An 18455-nucleotide genomic window follows, 5' to 3' on the forward strand; every position below is an offset into this window, starting at 1 on the left:
GGTTGCTGGTGCCTGAGGAGGAGAGAGAAGGTGTAGAGTTTAAAGTTTCAGATCAGGTGTAATGTTTCAGATGAGCACTCTGGAGCTAGTCGCTGGAGGTGTAAGCGCTGTTTTGCCACAGTTAAACATGTTTGAGGTCAGTGAGAAGAGTTACGCAGTAAGAGCCTCTAAAGTGGTCAGTTATTAAGAAAGCAGCTTTTATTATAAAGAGAAGTGTTAGGTGACTAAATTATAATATGTTTTAAAAGTATCATGTAGGTTTTTTAACCAGAAAAAAAGTATATAACACTACAGAAGAAAAAATATTGTGACTTGTTCTTATCCTGACCTGGTGTGCATTTGATTTATGTGTTTACTTATGTGTATTGTACAGATGTAATTCGTGTTCATGTTTGTGTGCATGTGTGTGGAGGTCAGCGTCAGTCTTGTTAGCTGAGGTATTGTTTTGAGGTAGGATCTCTCAGTTGGACCTGGGTTTCACCATTAAGCTGCAGTGGCTATCCAGGGAGCCTGGGACCCTCCTGTCTCTATTTCCCAGTGCTGGGGTTAGCTACCATGTCACCAGGTTTGCCTACAGCTGGGGCTGTAACTCAGGGCCTCACACCTGCCCTGCTGAGCTGCTTCCCAGCCCCGCATTTAAATACAAACTACCTCTGTCTTTATAGCTATAAGAGGTATAAATACATATTACTTAACATTTTGTTACTAATTGAATAGAACTCCTAGAATTGATAAATTGTGTTTGAGGTAGTAAAATTAAGTCCCAGGTCAAAATGTAGGAAAAACTTTTTAAAATGTATTTTTGGCATGTTGTATCTGCGAGATAGAGATCCTAAAGACAAAGAGGCTCTGTAATGTCCGTGCCCTGGCCCTCCTGTTAAGGAGTGTGCTCGGCAAGCTTAGCTCACTAGTTCCACTCGCACATACTGTGAGTGACACAACTGGCTTGAGGTGATAGTGTGCGCATGCGTGCGTGGGCGCGCATGCACACACACACACACACACACACACACACACACACAGTGCCCAATAGTGACCTGGAATGCCGTGTGATTTGGGGGAGTTCTGAACAAGCAGGGCTTTGCTCTAGATTAGACAGTTAGGATATGGGGTGATCCTGTGTTGAGAATGAAGACTTCTGCCTGGAGCTGACTGAAACTAGAGTGACCTATGGTAAGGTGCAATAGTCGCCCATATCAGCCAGGAGAGGGGGCTGTTTGATATTTTGTAGGGTGCACAGTGACCTTATTTTTTTAATCGAAGCTTAGATGAAATTTTAAGTGTTCTTGTTTTGTCTGAGTTTGTGGTGGTTATTCAGTGACCTCGTCTGATGCTAGTGTTTTATAAGCTTGTTTGTGTCCAACGGGAGAATGCCATGGCCGTGCTGTGAGCCCCAGGCAACCTCAGACAACGCAGGCCTAGCTGCCTGTGTGTGAGCACCCAGCTGCCTGTGTCTGTGTGTGAGCACCCAGCTGCCTGTGTCTGAGCACCCAGCTGCCTGTGTCTGTGTCTGAGCACCTAGCTGCCTGTGTCTGTGTCTGAGCACCCAGCTGCCTGTGTCTGTGTCTGAGCACCTAGCTGCCTGTGTCTGTGTGTGAGCACCCGGCTGCCTGTGTCTGTGTGTGAGCACCCAGCTGCCTGTGTCTGTGTGTGAGTACCCAGCTGCCTGTGTCTGTGTCTGAGCACCCAGCTGCCTGTGTCTGTGTCTGAGCACCCAGCTGCCTGTGTCTGTGTGTGAGCACCCAGCTGCCTGTGTCTGTGTGTGAGCACCCGGCTGCCTGTGTCTGTGTGTGAGCACCCGGCTGCCTGTGTCTGTGTGTGAGCACCCGGCTGCCTGTGTCTGTGTCTGAGCACCCAGCTGCCTGTGTCTGTGTCTGAGCACCCAGCTGCCTGTGTCTGTGTGTGAGCACCTAGCTGCCTGTGTCTGTGTCTGAGCACCTAGCTGCCTGTGTCTGTGTCTGAGCACCCAGCTGCCTGTGTCTGTGTCTGAGCACCCGGCTGCCTGTGTCTGTGTGTGAGCACCCAGCTGCCTGTGTCTGTGTCTGAGCACCCAGCTGCCTGTGTCTGTGTGTGAGCACCTAGCTGCCTGTGTCTGTGTCTGAGCACCTAGCTGCCTGTGTCTGTGTCTGAGCACCCAGCTGCCTATGTCTGTGTCTGAGCACCCAGCTGCCTGTGTCTGTGTCTGAGCACCCAGCTGCCTGTGTCTGTGTCTGAGCACCCAGCTGCCTGTGTCTGTGCGTGAGCACCCAGCTGCCTGTGTCTGTGTGTGAGCACCCAGGTGCCTGTGTCTGTGTGTGAGCACCCAGCTGCCTGTGTCTGAGCACCTAGCTGCCTGTGTCTGTGTGTGAGCACCTAGCTGCCTGTGTCTGTGTGTGAGCACCCGGCTGCCTGTGTCTGTGTGTGAGCACCCGGCTGCCTGTGTCTGTGTGTGAGCACCCGGCTGCCTGTGTCTGTGTGTGAGCACCCGGCTGCCTGTGTCTGTGTATGAGCACCTAGCTGCCTGTGTCTGTGCGTGAGCACCCAGCTGCCTGTGTCTGTGCGTGAGCACCCAGCTGCCTGTGTCTGTGTGTGAGCACCTAGCTGCCTGTGTCTGTGTGTGAGCACCTAGCTGCCTGTGTCTGTGTCTGAGCACCTAGCTGCCTGTGTCTGTGCGTGAGCACCCGGCTGCCTGTGTCTGTGTGTGAGCACCCGGCTGCCTGTGTCTGTGTCTGAGCACCTAGCTGCCTGTGTCTGTGTCTGAGCACCCAGCTGCCTGTGTCTGTGCGTGAGCACCCGGCTGCCTGTGTCTGTGTGTGAGCACCCGGCTGCCTGTGTCTGTGTGTGAGCACCTAGCTGCCTGTGTCTGTGTCTGAGCACCTAGCTGCCTGTGTCTGTGTCTGAGCACCCAGCTGCCTGTGTCTGTGTCTGAGCACCCAGCTGCCTGTGTCTGTGTCTGAGCACCCAGCTGCCTGTGTCTGTGTCTGAGCACCCAGCTGCCTGTGTCTGTGTGTGAGCACCCAACTGCCTGTGTCTGTGTGTGAGCACCCGGCTGCCTGTGTCTGTGTGTGAGCACCCGGCTGCCTGTGTCTGTGTGTGAGCACCCGGCTGCCTGTGTCTGTGTCTGAGCACCCAGCTGCCTGTGTCTGTGTCTGAGCACCCAGCTGCCTGTGTCTGTGTGTGAGCACCCAGCTGCCTGTGTCTGTGTGTGAGCACCCAGCTGCCTGTGTCTGAGCACCTAGCAGGTGCCAAGGCCTGCATTCTTGGTTCTCTTGCTAAGCACCATCTGAAGCCTAACTGCCCCTGTGCATGTTTTCCAGGTACATTGAGGAAGAGGCACTGTCTGTGAGAAACTTGAAGAATACTCTAGAAGGATCTTAGGGGCATGCTGAAAGCATTCTCGAATGCCTTTGAATAGAAGTGGACAGAACAGTTAAAGCAGACGCCTTCAGAACTCTTAGGAGCCAGCACACTGATTACCCGTATCAGATCCACAGTCAGGGAACAGCCACAGTCACAGACGAAGCCTCAGCCACAAACATATTATGAGTCAATAAGCTGTCCGTGTTTTACATTTTCAAATGAGGCATATAGATGTTGTTTTGCATGATTCTTCACTTAACAGTTTAAGTCAACCAACCAATCCTGATCATATCAGCTATAGACTTTCACTGTGTGAAGAAAGCCACACAGAGTTAGATACAAAATTGTTCATTTGAATTTGATGGTAGTAAAGATAGCAGTAACCTAAACAAGAAATGGAATACTATAGTTAATAAAGGGTCAGACATTATCAAGAAAAGTGCTTTTCCCACGCCTTTAATCCCAGCACCTGGGAGGCAGAGGCAGGCGGATCACTGTGAGTTCAAGGCCAGTCTGGTCTACAAAGTGAGTCCAGGACAGCCAAGGCTCGGTTGTAACAGAGAAACCTTGTCTCGGGAAAAAGAAAAAGGAAAGAAAAGTGCTTTTATAATGTGAACTGTGTTGAGAAGCTACAGAGACAAATAAAGAATCATCCCAGGGTTTTGTTGTTGTTTTGTTTTTGTTTACATGGTTGGTTGGTTGGTCTTTGGTTTTTTGAGACAGGATTTCTCTGTGTAGCCTTGACTATCGTGGACTCATTTTGTAGACTAGGCTGGCCTCGAACTCACAGAGATCACCTGTCTCTGTTTTCTTGAGTGCTGGAATTACATGTATGTGCTACCACACCCAGATTTCATCTCAGTTTTAAGACTAGGCATGTAAGCCGGGCACAGTGGCACACGCCAGTAATCCCAATACCCTGTGAGTCCAGAACAGTCAGGGCTACACAGAGAAACCCTGTCTCGAAAAACAAATTAACAAAAAATTAAGAGTAGGCATGTAAAAAATTAATACACAAACAAGCAAAAATTATGCATATAATTTAAAGGAATTAATCTCCTTGGTTGCAAAGATCTCACACATTTTTAAATGTGTTCTCTATGTTTCAGTGGTTTCTTGGTGCTGCTTTTCAGAAATCAGGTCAGGGGAAGTGGTAAAGTGGTTCACACCTGTAATTCCCGCACTAAAGATGTGGGGGCAGGGAGAGGAGGGGCTCAGGGCTCCCCTTAATAACAAAGGAGTGGAAGTCAGCTTTGGATATGGGAGAGCCTGTTTCAATGACATTGCAAGTGTCTTCCTGTAGCATTGCAGGCTCCTGTGCGGGAGGTGGGAAGGGTGTGCTTTTTATATTAGTAGCACCATTTCCCTCCAGTTTTTGTGACTTTCACGTGTACACACGCAGTGTGATAGTAAGAGGGCTCAGTGGGTAAAGGCAGGCCACATAAGCCAGGTGACCTCAGCATGACCCCTAGAGCCGTCAAAGATGGAAGGAGAAACCAACTCTACAAAATCACCTTCTGACCTCCACATGTGCACTGTGGCACAGGCACATATTGTGCACACTCCTTACACTCATCCTACGTAGACCACAAGGAGTGAGAAGAGGGGGATGGAGCTTCCTGTCTGTGACCCAGCAGTGAAAAAGCTGAGGCAGAAATAAGACCTTGTCCAAAGCCAGAAATGGGGTTGTTTATGGTGACAATTGTTATGGTAGCAAGTTTCTTTTACTGGATTGTGCTAAAGGCCAGACACTGTATACACTGTGCCATGCAGTTGGAGTAGGTGCTCTTAGGACACTTTTCAGGTCAGGAAACATTAAATTTGCATGGGTTTTCAAAGTTAGTAAAAGGCAGACCTGAGGTTGGAATTCAGCACTGTAACCCCTAAAAGGCATGTTCTTCCTCTAGTAATGAAGAAAGAAGACAAAGTTGTTAAGTGAAAAGCAGTTCAGAGTTGAATGTATAATATGCTGTCACATGTGGGTTTTTTTATAGGTTTGGTTTGGTTTTTCGAGACAGGTTTGCACTGTGATGCCACCATGCCTGGCATATCAGGTCTTAATAATAAGTAAGTATTATGTAAAATTGTTGGAGCTGATGTTAAGTTATGTAACAAAGACTAAGCTGACAGCCAGGCGTGGTGGTGCACACCTTTCATCCCAGGTGGCAGAGGCAGGTGGATCTCTTGAGTTCGAGGCCAGCCTGGTCTACAAAGCAAGTCCAAGACAGCCAAGGCTACACAGAGAAACAAAAACAAACAAACAAACAAAGACTAAGCTGAAGTTCCAAGTAGCAAATGTTTTTTTCTCTGCTTGCTTTCATACATACAAGGTCCCTTGACCCTAATGTACTGGGTCCAGTTCTGTGTCACTCCATTTTCTCTGAGGCTCATTGCTTATCTGGTCTTTACATACTTGAGTGATTTTTTTTTTTTTAATGTCTTTTAAATTTATTTACCTGTATTCTATGTGCATTGATGTTTTGCATGCATGTATGTCTATATGAGAGTGTCAGACCTTAGAGTTACAGACAGCTGCGAGCTGCCATGTGGGTCCTGGGACCTGAACTTGGGGATCCTCTAGAAGAGCGCTTAGTGAGCTCAACTGCTGAGTCGTCTCTCTAGCCTGATTTTTATTAATTTTTAAATTACATTTATTTTTATTTTATTTGTATGCGGGTGTGTGTATAGATCAGAGAACAACCTTGCAGAAATATAAGTTTGTCCTTACTATTACATGAACCTCAGGGATCAAAATCAGGTCAGCAAGCAGTTTGCCTACTGAGACATCTTTGTGGGCTAGTGTTTAAGGTTTTGACTGACATAACATATCAGGTGTGTTTTTGTTGTTGTTTTTGCTTAAATTTTCTATTGCTTCCCAAAGAGTTTGAGACTACAATGAGACATAATTTTTTTGTTTTGTTTTAATTATTTTTATTTTATGTACATTGGTGTCCTGCCTGCATATATGTCTCTGTGAGTGTATCTGATCCCCTGGAAATAGAGTTACAGGTAGCTGTTAGCTGCCGTGTGGATGCTGGAAATTGAACCCAAGTTCTTGGGCAGAGCAGCCAGTGCTCTCAACTGCTAAGCTCTCTCTAGCTCCAAAATGAGAGACAGTTAACGTTGCACATGATAAGAGCTATGAGCATCACCCAAGCGTGACACACATGCCTGTCACCCCAGAAGTGATCTAGCAGGAGAACTGGGAGTTCTAGGCCAGCTTAGGCTGCATTATGAGACTGACCCAAAACAGCAGAACAACAGCTTGTAAATACTGACAACACACAGGTCACCTGCTGTGGTCCTACAGTTGAGCAGTAAAGCTGAGTTTGTGAAACTGGCAAGGGAGGAAAACATTCCCCCAATTTTATAGTTCTTAGGATTCTACAGATTTGATTTTTGTTGTCTTGCTTTCTCTTAGGCCAGGTTATCAAAGCCTGGGACGTTGGGGTGTCCACCATGAAGAAAGGAGAGATCTGCCATTTACTGTGTAAACCAGAGTACGCTTACGGCTCCACTGGCAGCCTCCCGAAAATCCCTGCGAACGCAACTCTGTTTTTTGAGGCAAGTACGTGTGCTGTCTGTGTTGCCCTGCCGGCCTGTGCTGTGCTGCCGCAGTGGGAGAGAAGCGGAGCCTGCTGCCGAGAGCCTACGCCAGTTCAGTTGTTTTGGAGCTTGACTTCTTGAATTGTTTCCCACACCCGGGGGATGTGCCAGTGCTTTCTTAGAAATATGTCTCTGGCACAAAATAGGCATATCCAAACAAACAACAGAGGAGGATGTAGAAATAAAGGTTCTGGTCAGCAGGGAGGTAAGACGTGCTCTAAACTGGCAGGCCGGAAATGGTGGTGACGAATGTTGAGTCGTGAGGGGTTATGACTGTCCCCTCAGTCCCCATCAGGAACAGTGAATGGTGTTACATTGTGCACTGTGTTGAACTAATTACACATCGTTCGTTGGCAAAGCTTGATCTTTAACACAGTGAAAAGCGTGTCTCAGTCAGCTGAAGGCCAGGTTCCTCTTACATTTTAAAGTGGAAAGTTTACAAATCTGGGGTGGGAAAACTGGTGTCCTCAGAGTCAGACAGAGCCTTCTATGCCAGCGCCTCGTAGCTCTGGCCTTTGCCCACAAGGCAGTTGTCCTAGTGTTTCCTGTCTGTCTTCGCACTGCAGCCCCACAGGATGCAGACCTAGCCGGCGTCATTACACGGCGTTCTTTCCAAGTATTGCAGCAGGTGGTGCTCTCAGTTTCCACTTTGCCTTATCTAAGCCATACAGAGAGAGACTCGGCCTAAGGTTCATAACACAACTGTTTGTAAACTGGCTTTCATCGTTCCCTGTCCAGATTGAACTCCTTGATTTCAAAGGAGAGGATCTATTTGAAGATTCGGGCATTATTCGTAGAATCAAGCGGAAAGGCGAGGGATACTCAAACCCAAACGAAGGAGCCACGGTAGAAGGTGAGTGCTGCGGCGGCCAGAAGCCACTCCTCCACACTGTGTCGAGGGCCAAGGTAAACAAACACACTTCACCTCAGAGCCGGCTGCCTCCCTTAGAGGACCTGCACCCAGTGACTCAGCATCCGTCAGCAGCTCCAGTTCCAGAGAACCCAGCACCCTCTTCTGGCCTCCATGGTGTGCACACACACAGTATTAAAACATTAAAAGTAAAATACTAAATACATTGATCTCAGAGTCAACATTCATCTAGTAACTTCGCTTGGTAAATACTAATTCAATGTGTGTTCCAGGCACCTGGCAAACCATCCATAAACTCAAAAGTATATAAACAGTAGTCCTGTCTGCCAACGAATTCTCACTCCTCAGATCCTTGCAGGGTGTTTATTTCTCCTTTCTCACAGTATTAGGAGGTGAGATTTATTATCTCCAAATGAGGAAAGTTAGTTCAGTGATGTCTTGTAAATGGCCCAAGGTTCAGAGCTACTGAGCACAGAGCAGTGGAGTTGGGCAGCGGAGCTCACTCTGTGTGGGGTGGCCTGGGATCCTGTACTGTTTTGCCGGTTACCAAGCCAACCTGGAGCTATTTTACTTCTTCCTTTGAAGACTGGGAAGTTGAGCCTTTCCCTGAGCACACTGTGTGTGTTGGTTGCTACCTTAATTGCATCAGTGCTTGTCCATCCGCCTGAGGACCAGGATTTTGCTTCCTTGCTTTCTTTTCAGCATCTGTTGTGTGTCTGACACACTTGACAGTTCATGAAAGCTTTCTGCACTGTGGGTGTTTGAAGATGTGGCTATTTAGCTGATCTTCAAAAGGGACTTGTAAGAAGACATACTTCTTCAAACAGCACTTGGGAGGCAGAGGCACTTGGATCTCTGTGAGCTCAAGGCCAGCCTGGTCTATAAAGTAAGTCCTGGATAGCCAAGGCTACACAGAGAAACCCTGTCTTGGAAAAAAAAAAAACTTATGTGTAATGTGTTTTGATCTTTCATTATGAAAAATTCAAATCTGTACTCCAATTTTTTTTCTTTTCCCTGTGCTGTGGGAACTTCTCCAGAGCCAATGATTCACAATGTTTTGTTTTGATTTGCTTTTTAAGGTCAGGCAGTTAGCGTTGCTGTAGTACCATTCACACCCACACCCATTACCACGGTAACTTCTTTTCTGCTCTGAATTCAAATCCAGAATCTGGAGCTGCTTTTGGCTCTCATGGCTTTATTTCCTTCCGGTAAGCTACAACCCTACATCTTGCTGGCTATGGCGCTGACACTTTTGGGGACAGCATTCTATTGGTAGTCCGTCCCCAATGAGTAAGTACATTGGTGTTTTTGGAAAATACCCTGTGGGTGATGCTGTGCCCATTTTAGCTCATCACCATCATGAGGCATGTGGTGCCTTGGCTGCTGGCAACCACTGGGCGAGGGTAGAGTCTCCGTGTTTCTCTTCTGTCAGGTTATCCTTTTTAAGGGTTGGGTATTTCAGGAAAAGGGATGTTGGGAACCACAAATGTCTCCCTTTACACCCTACCTCACACCCCGCATCCACCAGTGATACAGCACAGCACAGAGAAGTTATTACTGTGGTACTTGGTTTATGATAACTGTGGGTTGGTTTTTTTGTTTGTTTGGTTTGGTTTGGTTTGGTTTTTGGTTTTTCGAGACAAGGTTTCTCTGTGTAGCCTTGGCTGTCCTGGACTCCTGTAGACCAGGCTGGCCTCAAACTCACAGCGATCCACCTGCCTCTGCCTCCTGAGTGCTGGGATTAAAGGCGTGCGCCACCACCACCCAGTAATAACTGTGTTTTCATCTTACATTTATTAGGTGGAATTCTACTGCAAGGAAGATCTGTCCCTTCTCCCTGTGTTTATTTAGCTGTTTACTTTTTTAAAAAAAGATTTATTTATTACATATACAGTGTTCTTCCTCCATATACACCTGCACAGCAGAAGAGGGCACCAGATCTTATTATAGATGGTTGTGAGCCACCAAATGATTGCTGGGAATTGAACTCAGACCCTCTGGAAGAGCAGCCGGTGCTCTTAACCTCTGAGCCATCCCTCCAGCCCTCAGCTGTTTACTTTTGTCAGCATACACCGGGGACATTGTTCCTCCAGTAAGACCTTTTTACTTGGTACTCAAATTGCCCTAGGTTTGGCTATTGGAAACGCCCTCCCGTCACCTCTTCGCACCGCAGTGCTGCATTTATTTGTTGTTTGTGACTTTGTAATACTGTGAGCTGTTCTGGGCTCACTTAAAGATTCCTGTCCCAAGCCGGGCGTGGTGGCGCACGCCTTTAATCCCAGCACTCGGGAGGCAGAGGCAGGCGGATCGCTGTGAGTTCGAGGCCAGCCTGGTCTACAAAGTGAGTCCAGGATGGCCAAGGCTATACACAGAGAAACTCTGTCTCGAAAAACCAAAAAAAAAAAAAAAAAGATTCCTGTCCCAGTCCTGGGGTCAACTGTTTTCCCAGGAGTGCTGTTTCCTTTCATGGGAAATAGTAATTAGACACTGAGTCAGGTGCTCCTGTGTCATGCTGCTGGATAGAGCATCTTAGCAGACAGAGCTCGGAAATACACTTCAAAATTGTAGACGAGCATCGTGTGGGTTTCTGTATCTGTTGCATGTTTATTTAAAACAGTGAGTGTAGGGCTCGGCAGTTAAAAGCAGTATTTGCTTTCCCAGAGGACCCAGGTTCAATTCCCAGCATGAGCATGGCTGCTTACAACTGTCTGCAACTCTAGTCCCAAGGGATCTCAAGCCTTGTTCTGCCCTCTCAGGGGAGCAGGCACACATGTGGTACACAGACATACATGCAGGCAAAACACCCGTTCACAGAACAAATTCTTAAAAACCTCGAGGATACACAGTTCCACTCATACCCTGAATTTCCTCTTCCTTTGCTCATCTGGAGCTTCTTTCCAGAATACCCACAGTGTGTTTACATATGCCGTCCTAGCACTGCATCAAACCACTGCTGAGCTGTCACACAGTGCGGTAGGTTGAGTTTTGGGGTACAGTGGGGTGGTCAACCATAGGGAACTTGTGGGCTTCGAGGTTATAGTCTGAACTCTTGATGTGGAATTACTGCCTGTTTTATGTTTTCAGGCAACACTAACAGCTTTGAGCATCCAGTTTTCTCTGGTTTCCTTCCTGTTTGTGTTGTGATAGGTGTGGCAAAGGGCTGCATCCTGTATAATAGACTTTTTTCCTACCCTCTATACTGTATTTACATAACTTGTTTTGCTGCTTTTTACTGGATTTAAGGAAAGGAATTCTTTTTATTGTTGTTGTTTTGTTTTGTTTTTGTTCTTGTTTTTCAAGACAGGGTTTCTCTATGCATCCTTGACTGTCCTGGAGGAGACCAGGCTGGCCTCCAACTCGCAGCGATCCCCCTGCCCCTGCCCCTGCCCTGCCTTGCAAGGAATTCTTGACTTCTTTCATTTCCTAACCCTAATCATCTCTAGTAGCAGTCTTCACTGTCATTTTGTATCTTCTTAATAGTAATAGGTTTTGTTTTTGAGGAGTGAGTGAGCTGGACGGAAGGCTATTAAATCATAATCTTAGCTGGGTGTGGTGGTGCACGCCTGTAATCCCAGCACTCGGGAGGTAGAGCCAGGTAGATCGCTGTGAGTTCAAGGTCAGCCTGGTCTACAAAGAGAGTCCAGGATAGCCAGGGCTGTTAGACAGAGAAGCCCTGTCTTGAAACACCAAAAAGAAAAAAGAAAAAAAATTAAAAAAAATAATAATATCATAATCTGTGCCACTTTTTAGGTTTGTGAAATTTGTTTTTTCTCAAAGCATTGTGCTTTTTACTCATCAAAATCTCACTTTTACAAATCAGTCAAACCGTCTCTTTTTCTTGCCAAGTTGCTGTCTTGTCGTTTGTGTTCAGGGTTATCCTTTTATGAGGAAGTCGAGGGTTCTGACTGGTGTGATTGTGAGGCCTGCTGTCTTAGTCACCACACGCCTCCTGTAAGCTTTGTTGATTCACACAGCCCAGTTGCAGTTAAGTAGGGTTCTAAAGTAGCTCCCATCCCTCCTCTGCGTGTCTGCATGTTAGTGTTGGTGATGGGAGTGCTGGTGTGTGGGCTATTTTGCCCCGTGCTTTCAGCTGCATCTGAATGTGGGCAGAGGAGTTCCAATTGTAATCTCCAGTTTCCTGCTGGGAGAGACTTTCCCTTCCCACCCACCTCCTAACCCAATAAAAGGTGGAGGAGTCAGGGAGTTACTTTTTTAAAGGAGAAGCTCACAGTGCTGCACACCTTTAGTCCAGGAGAGGTAGGAGGATCTCTGAGTTCAAGCCCAACCTAGTCTATGAATTACAAGACAGCTAGAGCTACACAGTGAGACCTTGTCTCAAAAAATTAAAAAAAGAAAGAAAGACCAAAAATGCAAGTTTATGAACTATATAAAGTAGATGTACTTGGACAGATGGAAACTGTATTCTGTAGATCCAGCCCAAAGCAGGTATTGAGGAAACGTCTGTAGAGGTACATACCATTCCTCTCAACAAGCTCAGGCAGAACTCCAAGCTCCCAATCAGCTGGTGCAAGGGAGCCAAAACAGGCTGTGGGGCAATTGTCAGGACTGCTATAAAACAATGGGGCAGCTGCACCAATAAGCCAATAAGTAACTGCAGCCCTGGCTGAATGAGAGTTATCTCAATGCCCATGCCTCCAGCTCGTTAAATGGACGTCTAAAGGAGAGACTGGCAGAGGCAAATGTTTTTTTAAACTCCTGGGTGACTCTAGCTTACAGCCAAAGTCTAGAAATGAACTGCCTGAGGACCTGCCTCACTGCGACCTCTGTCCAAAACTAAAGCCTGCGTGGTTCCAGAGTGCAGCAGGGACAAGCCTCCAGAAGACTGCAGGTGTTAGACTTGGCCTGAGGACAGCAGGACACAGTGTCTTTGAACTTCTCAAACAGATGTGTGTTGGGTGGGGCAGCTCTACACAACAATAAACAGTGCTGAAGAGTTCTGCCTTTGAAAGAAGCCTTTTCCATACATCAGCAGCACAGCGGGCTGTCCCCAGCCTAATGAGTTCTGAAGAAATCTTCACCTATAGCCCTCCATGTTGCCTGCTCAGAAAAACAGTGACTGGGAACTTCAGTCATTTGGTCCCTGAGCCTCCCTGGGTGTATATGTACAGACAGCAAGGATTGGTCAGCGGGCATGAAAACGTGTAAGGGAGACTAACTGACAGCACAGGGGTGGCTGAGACACAGACCTCTGTCATTAGAAGGAGTTTAAGAGACAATTCAGAACTCAAAACAAACAAAACCCACCCAAACTCTGAAAATGGAAAGGAGGATTTAAAAGTCTGGAAATTAATGTGCATTGAAATTGAAACTCTAAGCCAGACGTGGTGGCACATGCCTTTCATCCCAGCACTCGGAGGCAGAGGCAGGCAGATCTCCTGGTCTACAAAGTGAGTGCAGGACAGCGAAGGCTATACAGAGAAATCCTGTCTTGAAAAATCAAAATTAAAAATTAAAATATGGAAACTCCAGGAGGGCAGAAGAATGAGATGGACAGTCTCTCCACATCTAAGTTGGTGGTCTGAGCAATGGCAAGGGCATCTCAGAAGATGCAGGGGAAGAAAGATGAGATGTGACGATACAGTAAGGAGGACAGGGATCAAGCAAGCCTAACCTTTCCAGCCGCAGAGAATGTGCCGGAGCAGACGACAGGTAATAGTGACAGGCAAGAAGTAGCTTTTCTTTTCTTTCTTTCTTTCTTTCTTTTTTGTTTTTTTGTTTGTTTGTTTGTTTTGTTTTGTTTTGTTTTTGTTTGTTTTGTTTTTGTTTTGTTGTTGTTGTTTATTAGGTTTTTTCCTTTTTTTAAAAAAGTAATTTATTCAGATTACATCTCAGTTGTTGTCCCCTCACTTGTATCTTCCTGTTCCCACTCCACTTCCCTCTTTCACCATATTCCCCTCCCCTAGGCCTGTGACAGGAGGGGACCTCCTCCCCCACCATATGATCAAAGCCTATCAGGTCTCATCCTGGTAGCCTGCTTCCCCTTCCTCTGAGTGCCACTAGGTCTCCCCACCAAGGGGAAGTGGTCAAATAGGGTTCATGTCAGAGTCAGTCCCCGCTGTCCATACAACTGTGGAGAATGTGCTGTCCATTGGCTAGATCTGAATAGGGGGGTTAAGGTTTACTGCATGCATTGTCCTTGGTTGGTACAGTAGTTTGAGCAGGCCCCTCTGGGCCCAGATCCACAGCCTTGATGGTCTTTTTGTAGGGTTCTAGGACCCTCCAGATCCTTCTATTTCCCCATTCTCCCATACCTCTCTCACGTGGAATCCCAATAGCAAGTCCCAGCATCTATCCCCAATCTCCTGCTAAGTGAAAATTTTCAGGGGACATCCCTGTTGGGCTAGTGTCCAGTTATAAATGAGTATATGCCCTGTATATCTTTCTGGGTCTGAGTTAACTCACTCAGGATGATCATTTCTAATTCCATCATTCGACTGCAAATCTCAAAATTTCATTGTTTTTAATAGCTGAGTAGTATTCCATAGTATAAATGTACCACAGTTTCTTTATGCATTCTTCGACTGAGGGACATTTAAGTTGTTTCCAGATTCTGGCTATTATGAGTAAGGCTGCTGTGAACATGGCTGAACGAACATATGTCCTCGTGTGCTGGAGCATCTTCTGGGTATATTCCAAGGAGTGGGATAGCTGGGTCTTGAGGAAGCCCTATTCCCACTTTTCTGAGAAAGTGCCAGATTGATTTCCAAAGTGGTTGTACAAGTTTGCATTCCCACCAGCAATGAAGGAGTGTTCCCCTTTCTCCACATCATCTCCAGCATGTGCTGTCACTTGAGTTTTTGATCTCAGCCATTCTGATAGGTGTAAGATGGAATCTCAGTATCGTTTTGATTTGCATTTCTCTGATGACTAAGGACATTGAGCAGAAGTAGTTTTTCATGTAGCTATATTCTGATGAATTGCTGAATTCTTTAAAAATATAGTAGAGTATACCAGAAAAATATCCAGTCTAGCAATAGCACACTTGAGGGCTGGAGCCCAGCATCCATGTTGGGGGACTCATAGCTGTTAACTCCAGCTACAGGACATCTGATGACCTCTTCTAGCCCCTAAGCCATATGTGTGCACACACATACAGTGCACAGGCACATGCACACACTTTTTAAAAAGCTGGTAGGGGTAGTAGAACTAAGGGAGACAGACCCTTGGAGCTCATTGGCCATCCAATCTAGCCAAATCAATAAATTTAAGGTCCTGTGAGAGACCCTGTTTTAAAAAGTAAGGTGGAGCCTAGAATGGTGGTGCCTGTCTTTTATGCCAGCACTTAAGAGACAGAGGCAAGTGCATCTCTGTGAGTTTGAGGCCAGCCGGTCTACGTAGTGAGTTCCAGAACTGCCAGGGCTGCACAATGAGACCCTGTCTCAATTAAAAAAAAAAAAAAAAAAGGTAAGAGAACCACTGAGGAACACTCAGTATCAACCTCTTCACATTGGAAGGAAGGAAGGATGAATGAATGAATGAATGAATGAGTGAAGGAATGAGTGAGTGAATGAATGAATGACATCTCTTAAAGGCACTAGGACTCATAATGTCAAAACAACAGGATCAAGCTATTTGTTCCTTATAAATGAAGCAAAAAAAAAATACCAGAATTTGAGGGCAGGTTTCCTGTGTGCTCATGTTAAGGTCTGAGAGAGCTGTGAGCTTCTGTTGTTCACATGCCTTTCAGACACTCAGTCATGTCAGCAAATGGCCACAGAAAGAAATTACAGATTTTTAAAGCCATTTCATTATGTTCTCACAGAACAATATATTCTCAATCTGCAGTGTATACTGTGTATTCTTTCATGCGTTTTAGATTTAGAAAGTATCTCCAGGTCTTTAAGGTGAAGTGAAATCTAATAGAAAATAGTCTGGTGTTGTTGTTGTTGTTTTAGAAGAAAAACAAACAATGCATCATTTATTTTATGACAGTTGTACAAATCAAAAACTCCAGGTCAGTGATGGATTTGATAGCTTCCTGGAGCTTATTAAAATCAGACTACTGGGGAAGAAACCACAAGAACAACAAAACAAAACAAAAGCAGGTCATGGTGGCGCACGCCTTTAATTTCAGCACTCGGGAGGCAGAGTCTGGTGAATCTCTGAGTTCGAGGTCAATCTGGTGTACAAAGTAAGTTCCAGGACAGCCAAGGCTACCCAGATTAACTCTGGCTTTAAACCCCTCCCCCACGCAAAAAAAAAAAAAAAAAAAAAAAAAAAAAAAAAAAAGAGTATTGACTAATAGATTCAGAAAGGAAAATTCTATAAATCAGTGAAAATTGCCACCATTTCCTTAAAAGCCATATTTTTAGATTAGTCATTAAATAAATACTTATTTTGGGTCCTGAGCATGTGCTAAGTATTGTGGTATACAGAAGCAGTGTACAACTGTGTCCTGGCCAGCTGGGAATCTTTCTTATACTTAACAACTGTGTGGAGTCATCAAGTGCTTATATGTGGTCATAAAACATTCAGTGTAGGATAATTTGCTACAGATATAGACGGATAGCCATATAATCCATTCCCTGAGTTTATCTCCATATCTGCATTTAATATAGTGCTGGCTTATGTGTGAATGAATAAATGCCAATTCTGTTCAAATGTGATGTAATTTAGTGCTTAGCCTTTTTGTTTTGTTTTTTCTCTTCTACTTTTTGGTTTTTCGAGGCAAGGTTTCTCTGTGCAGCCTTGGCTGTTCTGGACTCCTTTGTAGACCAGACTGGCCTCGAACTCACAGTGATCCACCTGCCTCTGCCTCCCGAGTGCTGGGGTTAAAGGCTGGCTTGTTTTGTTTTTGTTGTATTCATGTGTGTGTGTTGCCTGCATGTATGTCTGTGTACCCCATGCATATCTGGTGCCTGAGGAGGTCAGAAGTGCATCATATCCTCTGGGTAGTTGTGAGCCATATGTGAACACTGGGAACTGAGCTGAGGTCCTCTGCAAGAGCGACAAGTGCACCTAACAGCCAAGGCATCTTTCCAGCCCCTGTATTTTCTTTAGAGACAAGGTCTCATGCCACTAAGGCTGGTCTTGAACTCCTGGTCCTTTGCCTTTATGCCTTTTGAGTTGAATGGTGATCAGATTTCCCCCAAGTTACACATGCTACTGTGTCCACTCCTAATTTTAATTATTTATTTTGTGTGGTGTTGAGAATTGCACTTAGTGTTTTGTGAGTACTAAATAAGCACTCTGAATTATATCACCAACTCCTGAAAACTTTAGTTTTCCTCCTGTTGTTGTTTTGTTCGTTTACTTGAGAACAGGTCTCACTGGGTAGCTCTTAACCTCCCTCTCACTGTGCAGCCCTGCTGTTCTTCAGCAGTGCCTCTGCTCCCAAGTACACTTGGCTTTTGAATGTAATTTATCCTGGCAGTGCCAGGCTAGCCAGTGCCAGCCCTTCGTGCATGGAAAAGCAGGGTACCCTGTATCCAAAGCTGCCGGGCAGCCGAATGGGCAGCTTAGTATTGAGGTCTGGCTCAGGTCCTGCACTGTTGTGGAGAGATCCCAGGTGCCTGCCCTGTGCTAGTGTCCACCTCACGGTGACATCCTCCCCTGAGATGGAGCAGACTGATGATGCAGAGCACAAAGAGAGGCACTATGTGGAAAGCTGACCACCACACCTGATAGGAAAGTGTTAATGTGCCTGGCTGCTTTTAGAAACCCAACTCTGCTTGCCTTCTTGGGGCTTAGTAACATCCACTCTCTTGGAAACCCTGCCCTGTCAGGCAAGGGACCCAGAGAAGCTCTTTTCACATGAATTGGGCTGCAGAGAAAGCCATCATAACCTGGTTTTCTCCAGCCAGATGAGCGGTCTTTTCTAGTAGTCACACCGTTACGCATATCCCCATTCAGAGCCCCATGACCAGGCGGCGTCTTGGGGGAGAGTGCACAGTTACCAGACACCAGCTGCTGTGACTGGAAAGGGGACAGCAGACACTGACGGCTTAGGCTGTGGCATTTACAGCACTTCTTTTAAAAGTTAGGCAGCTTCTTCCTTGGTTTTGCCTCCTGAAATACAAGCTGTACAGTTTTGGGGTTCTTGCATTCCAGTTTTTGTTACTGCTGTGCGTTCTTTCCCTTTCCCCCACCCCCCATTTTAATCGGAGAACAAATTGCTGTCAGCACATCGAGTTCATGTGCCAGCCACATTCAGAACAGGGTGTTCTGTGCTCTTCAAAACAAAACTGCTCTAGGGCAGTAGGAGAACAATAAGTCAGAGCCCCAGCTTAAATGATGTTTTGCAGGGACCAGGCTCACTTGATGTGGTTACACTCCGGATTGCACAGCTAAACTTGGGTAATTTGGTTTGGTTTGACTTTGTGGTGTTTGTTGGAGTACCCCCCCCCCCTCCAGGTTACATAGACTTTAAATCAGGAAAAAATATTGCCACTTTTTAACTTGTTTATTTCTCTTTACCAAAAAAGCCTTAAGTAGAAGCATCCTGTATGCACTTCTGTTCACTTTGAGCACGTCATAGATCATTTACTTCCTGTAAATCATGCTGGAGGAGATTAGCAACAGACCTCCCCTGCTCTAGAGGCTGAGCTCCCAAGTGAGTCAGGGTAGCTTGCATTAAATATTTATTAAGTGAGTATTTATACTGTGGAATACAAAGTCA

At 46.0% G+C, this 18455-nt stretch overlaps 1 protein-coding gene and 1 long non-coding RNA gene across 8 annotated transcripts in view; one reads left to right on the forward strand and one right to left on the reverse strand.

Annotated features, from left to right (window-relative positions):
- The window catches only part of Fkbp5 (FKBP prolyl isomerase 5), a 124685-nt gene that overhangs the window by 84872 nt on the left and 21358 nt on the right, over positions 1–18455 (forward strand). For all 5 annotated transcript variants that reach the window (XM_051153440.1, XM_051153436.1, XM_051153439.1 and 2 more), the window contains 2 exons: positions 6761–6903; positions 7684–7798. In XM_051153440.1, coding sequence (XP_051009397.1) covers positions 6761–6903; positions 7684–7798 — 258 coding nt within the window. The remainder of the gene's footprint in view (positions 1–6760; positions 6904–7683; positions 7799–18455) is intronic.
- Positions 1502–2931, reverse strand: LOC127195846 (uncharacterized). 3 transcript variants are annotated; one of them, XR_007831402.1, is made up of 4 exons: positions 2829–2931; positions 2689–2716; positions 1911–1938; positions 1502–1574 (listed from the first exon to the last, which is right to left on the reverse strand). It is a non-coding gene; the product is annotated as an uncharacterized LOC127195846 (long non-coding RNA). The 3 variants fall into 3 exon arrangements; XR_007831401.1 differs by lacking the exon at positions 1911–1938 and adding an exon at positions 2079–2106; XR_007831400.1 differs by lacking the exon at positions 1911–1938 and adding an exon at positions 2605–2632.

Source organism: Acomys russatus, chromosome 11 (genome assembly GCF_903995435.1).
Source record: "Acomys russatus chromosome 11, mAcoRus1.1, whole genome shotgun sequence".
Classification (NCBI taxonomy): domain Eukaryota; kingdom Metazoa; phylum Chordata; class Mammalia; order Rodentia; family Muridae; genus Acomys; species Acomys russatus.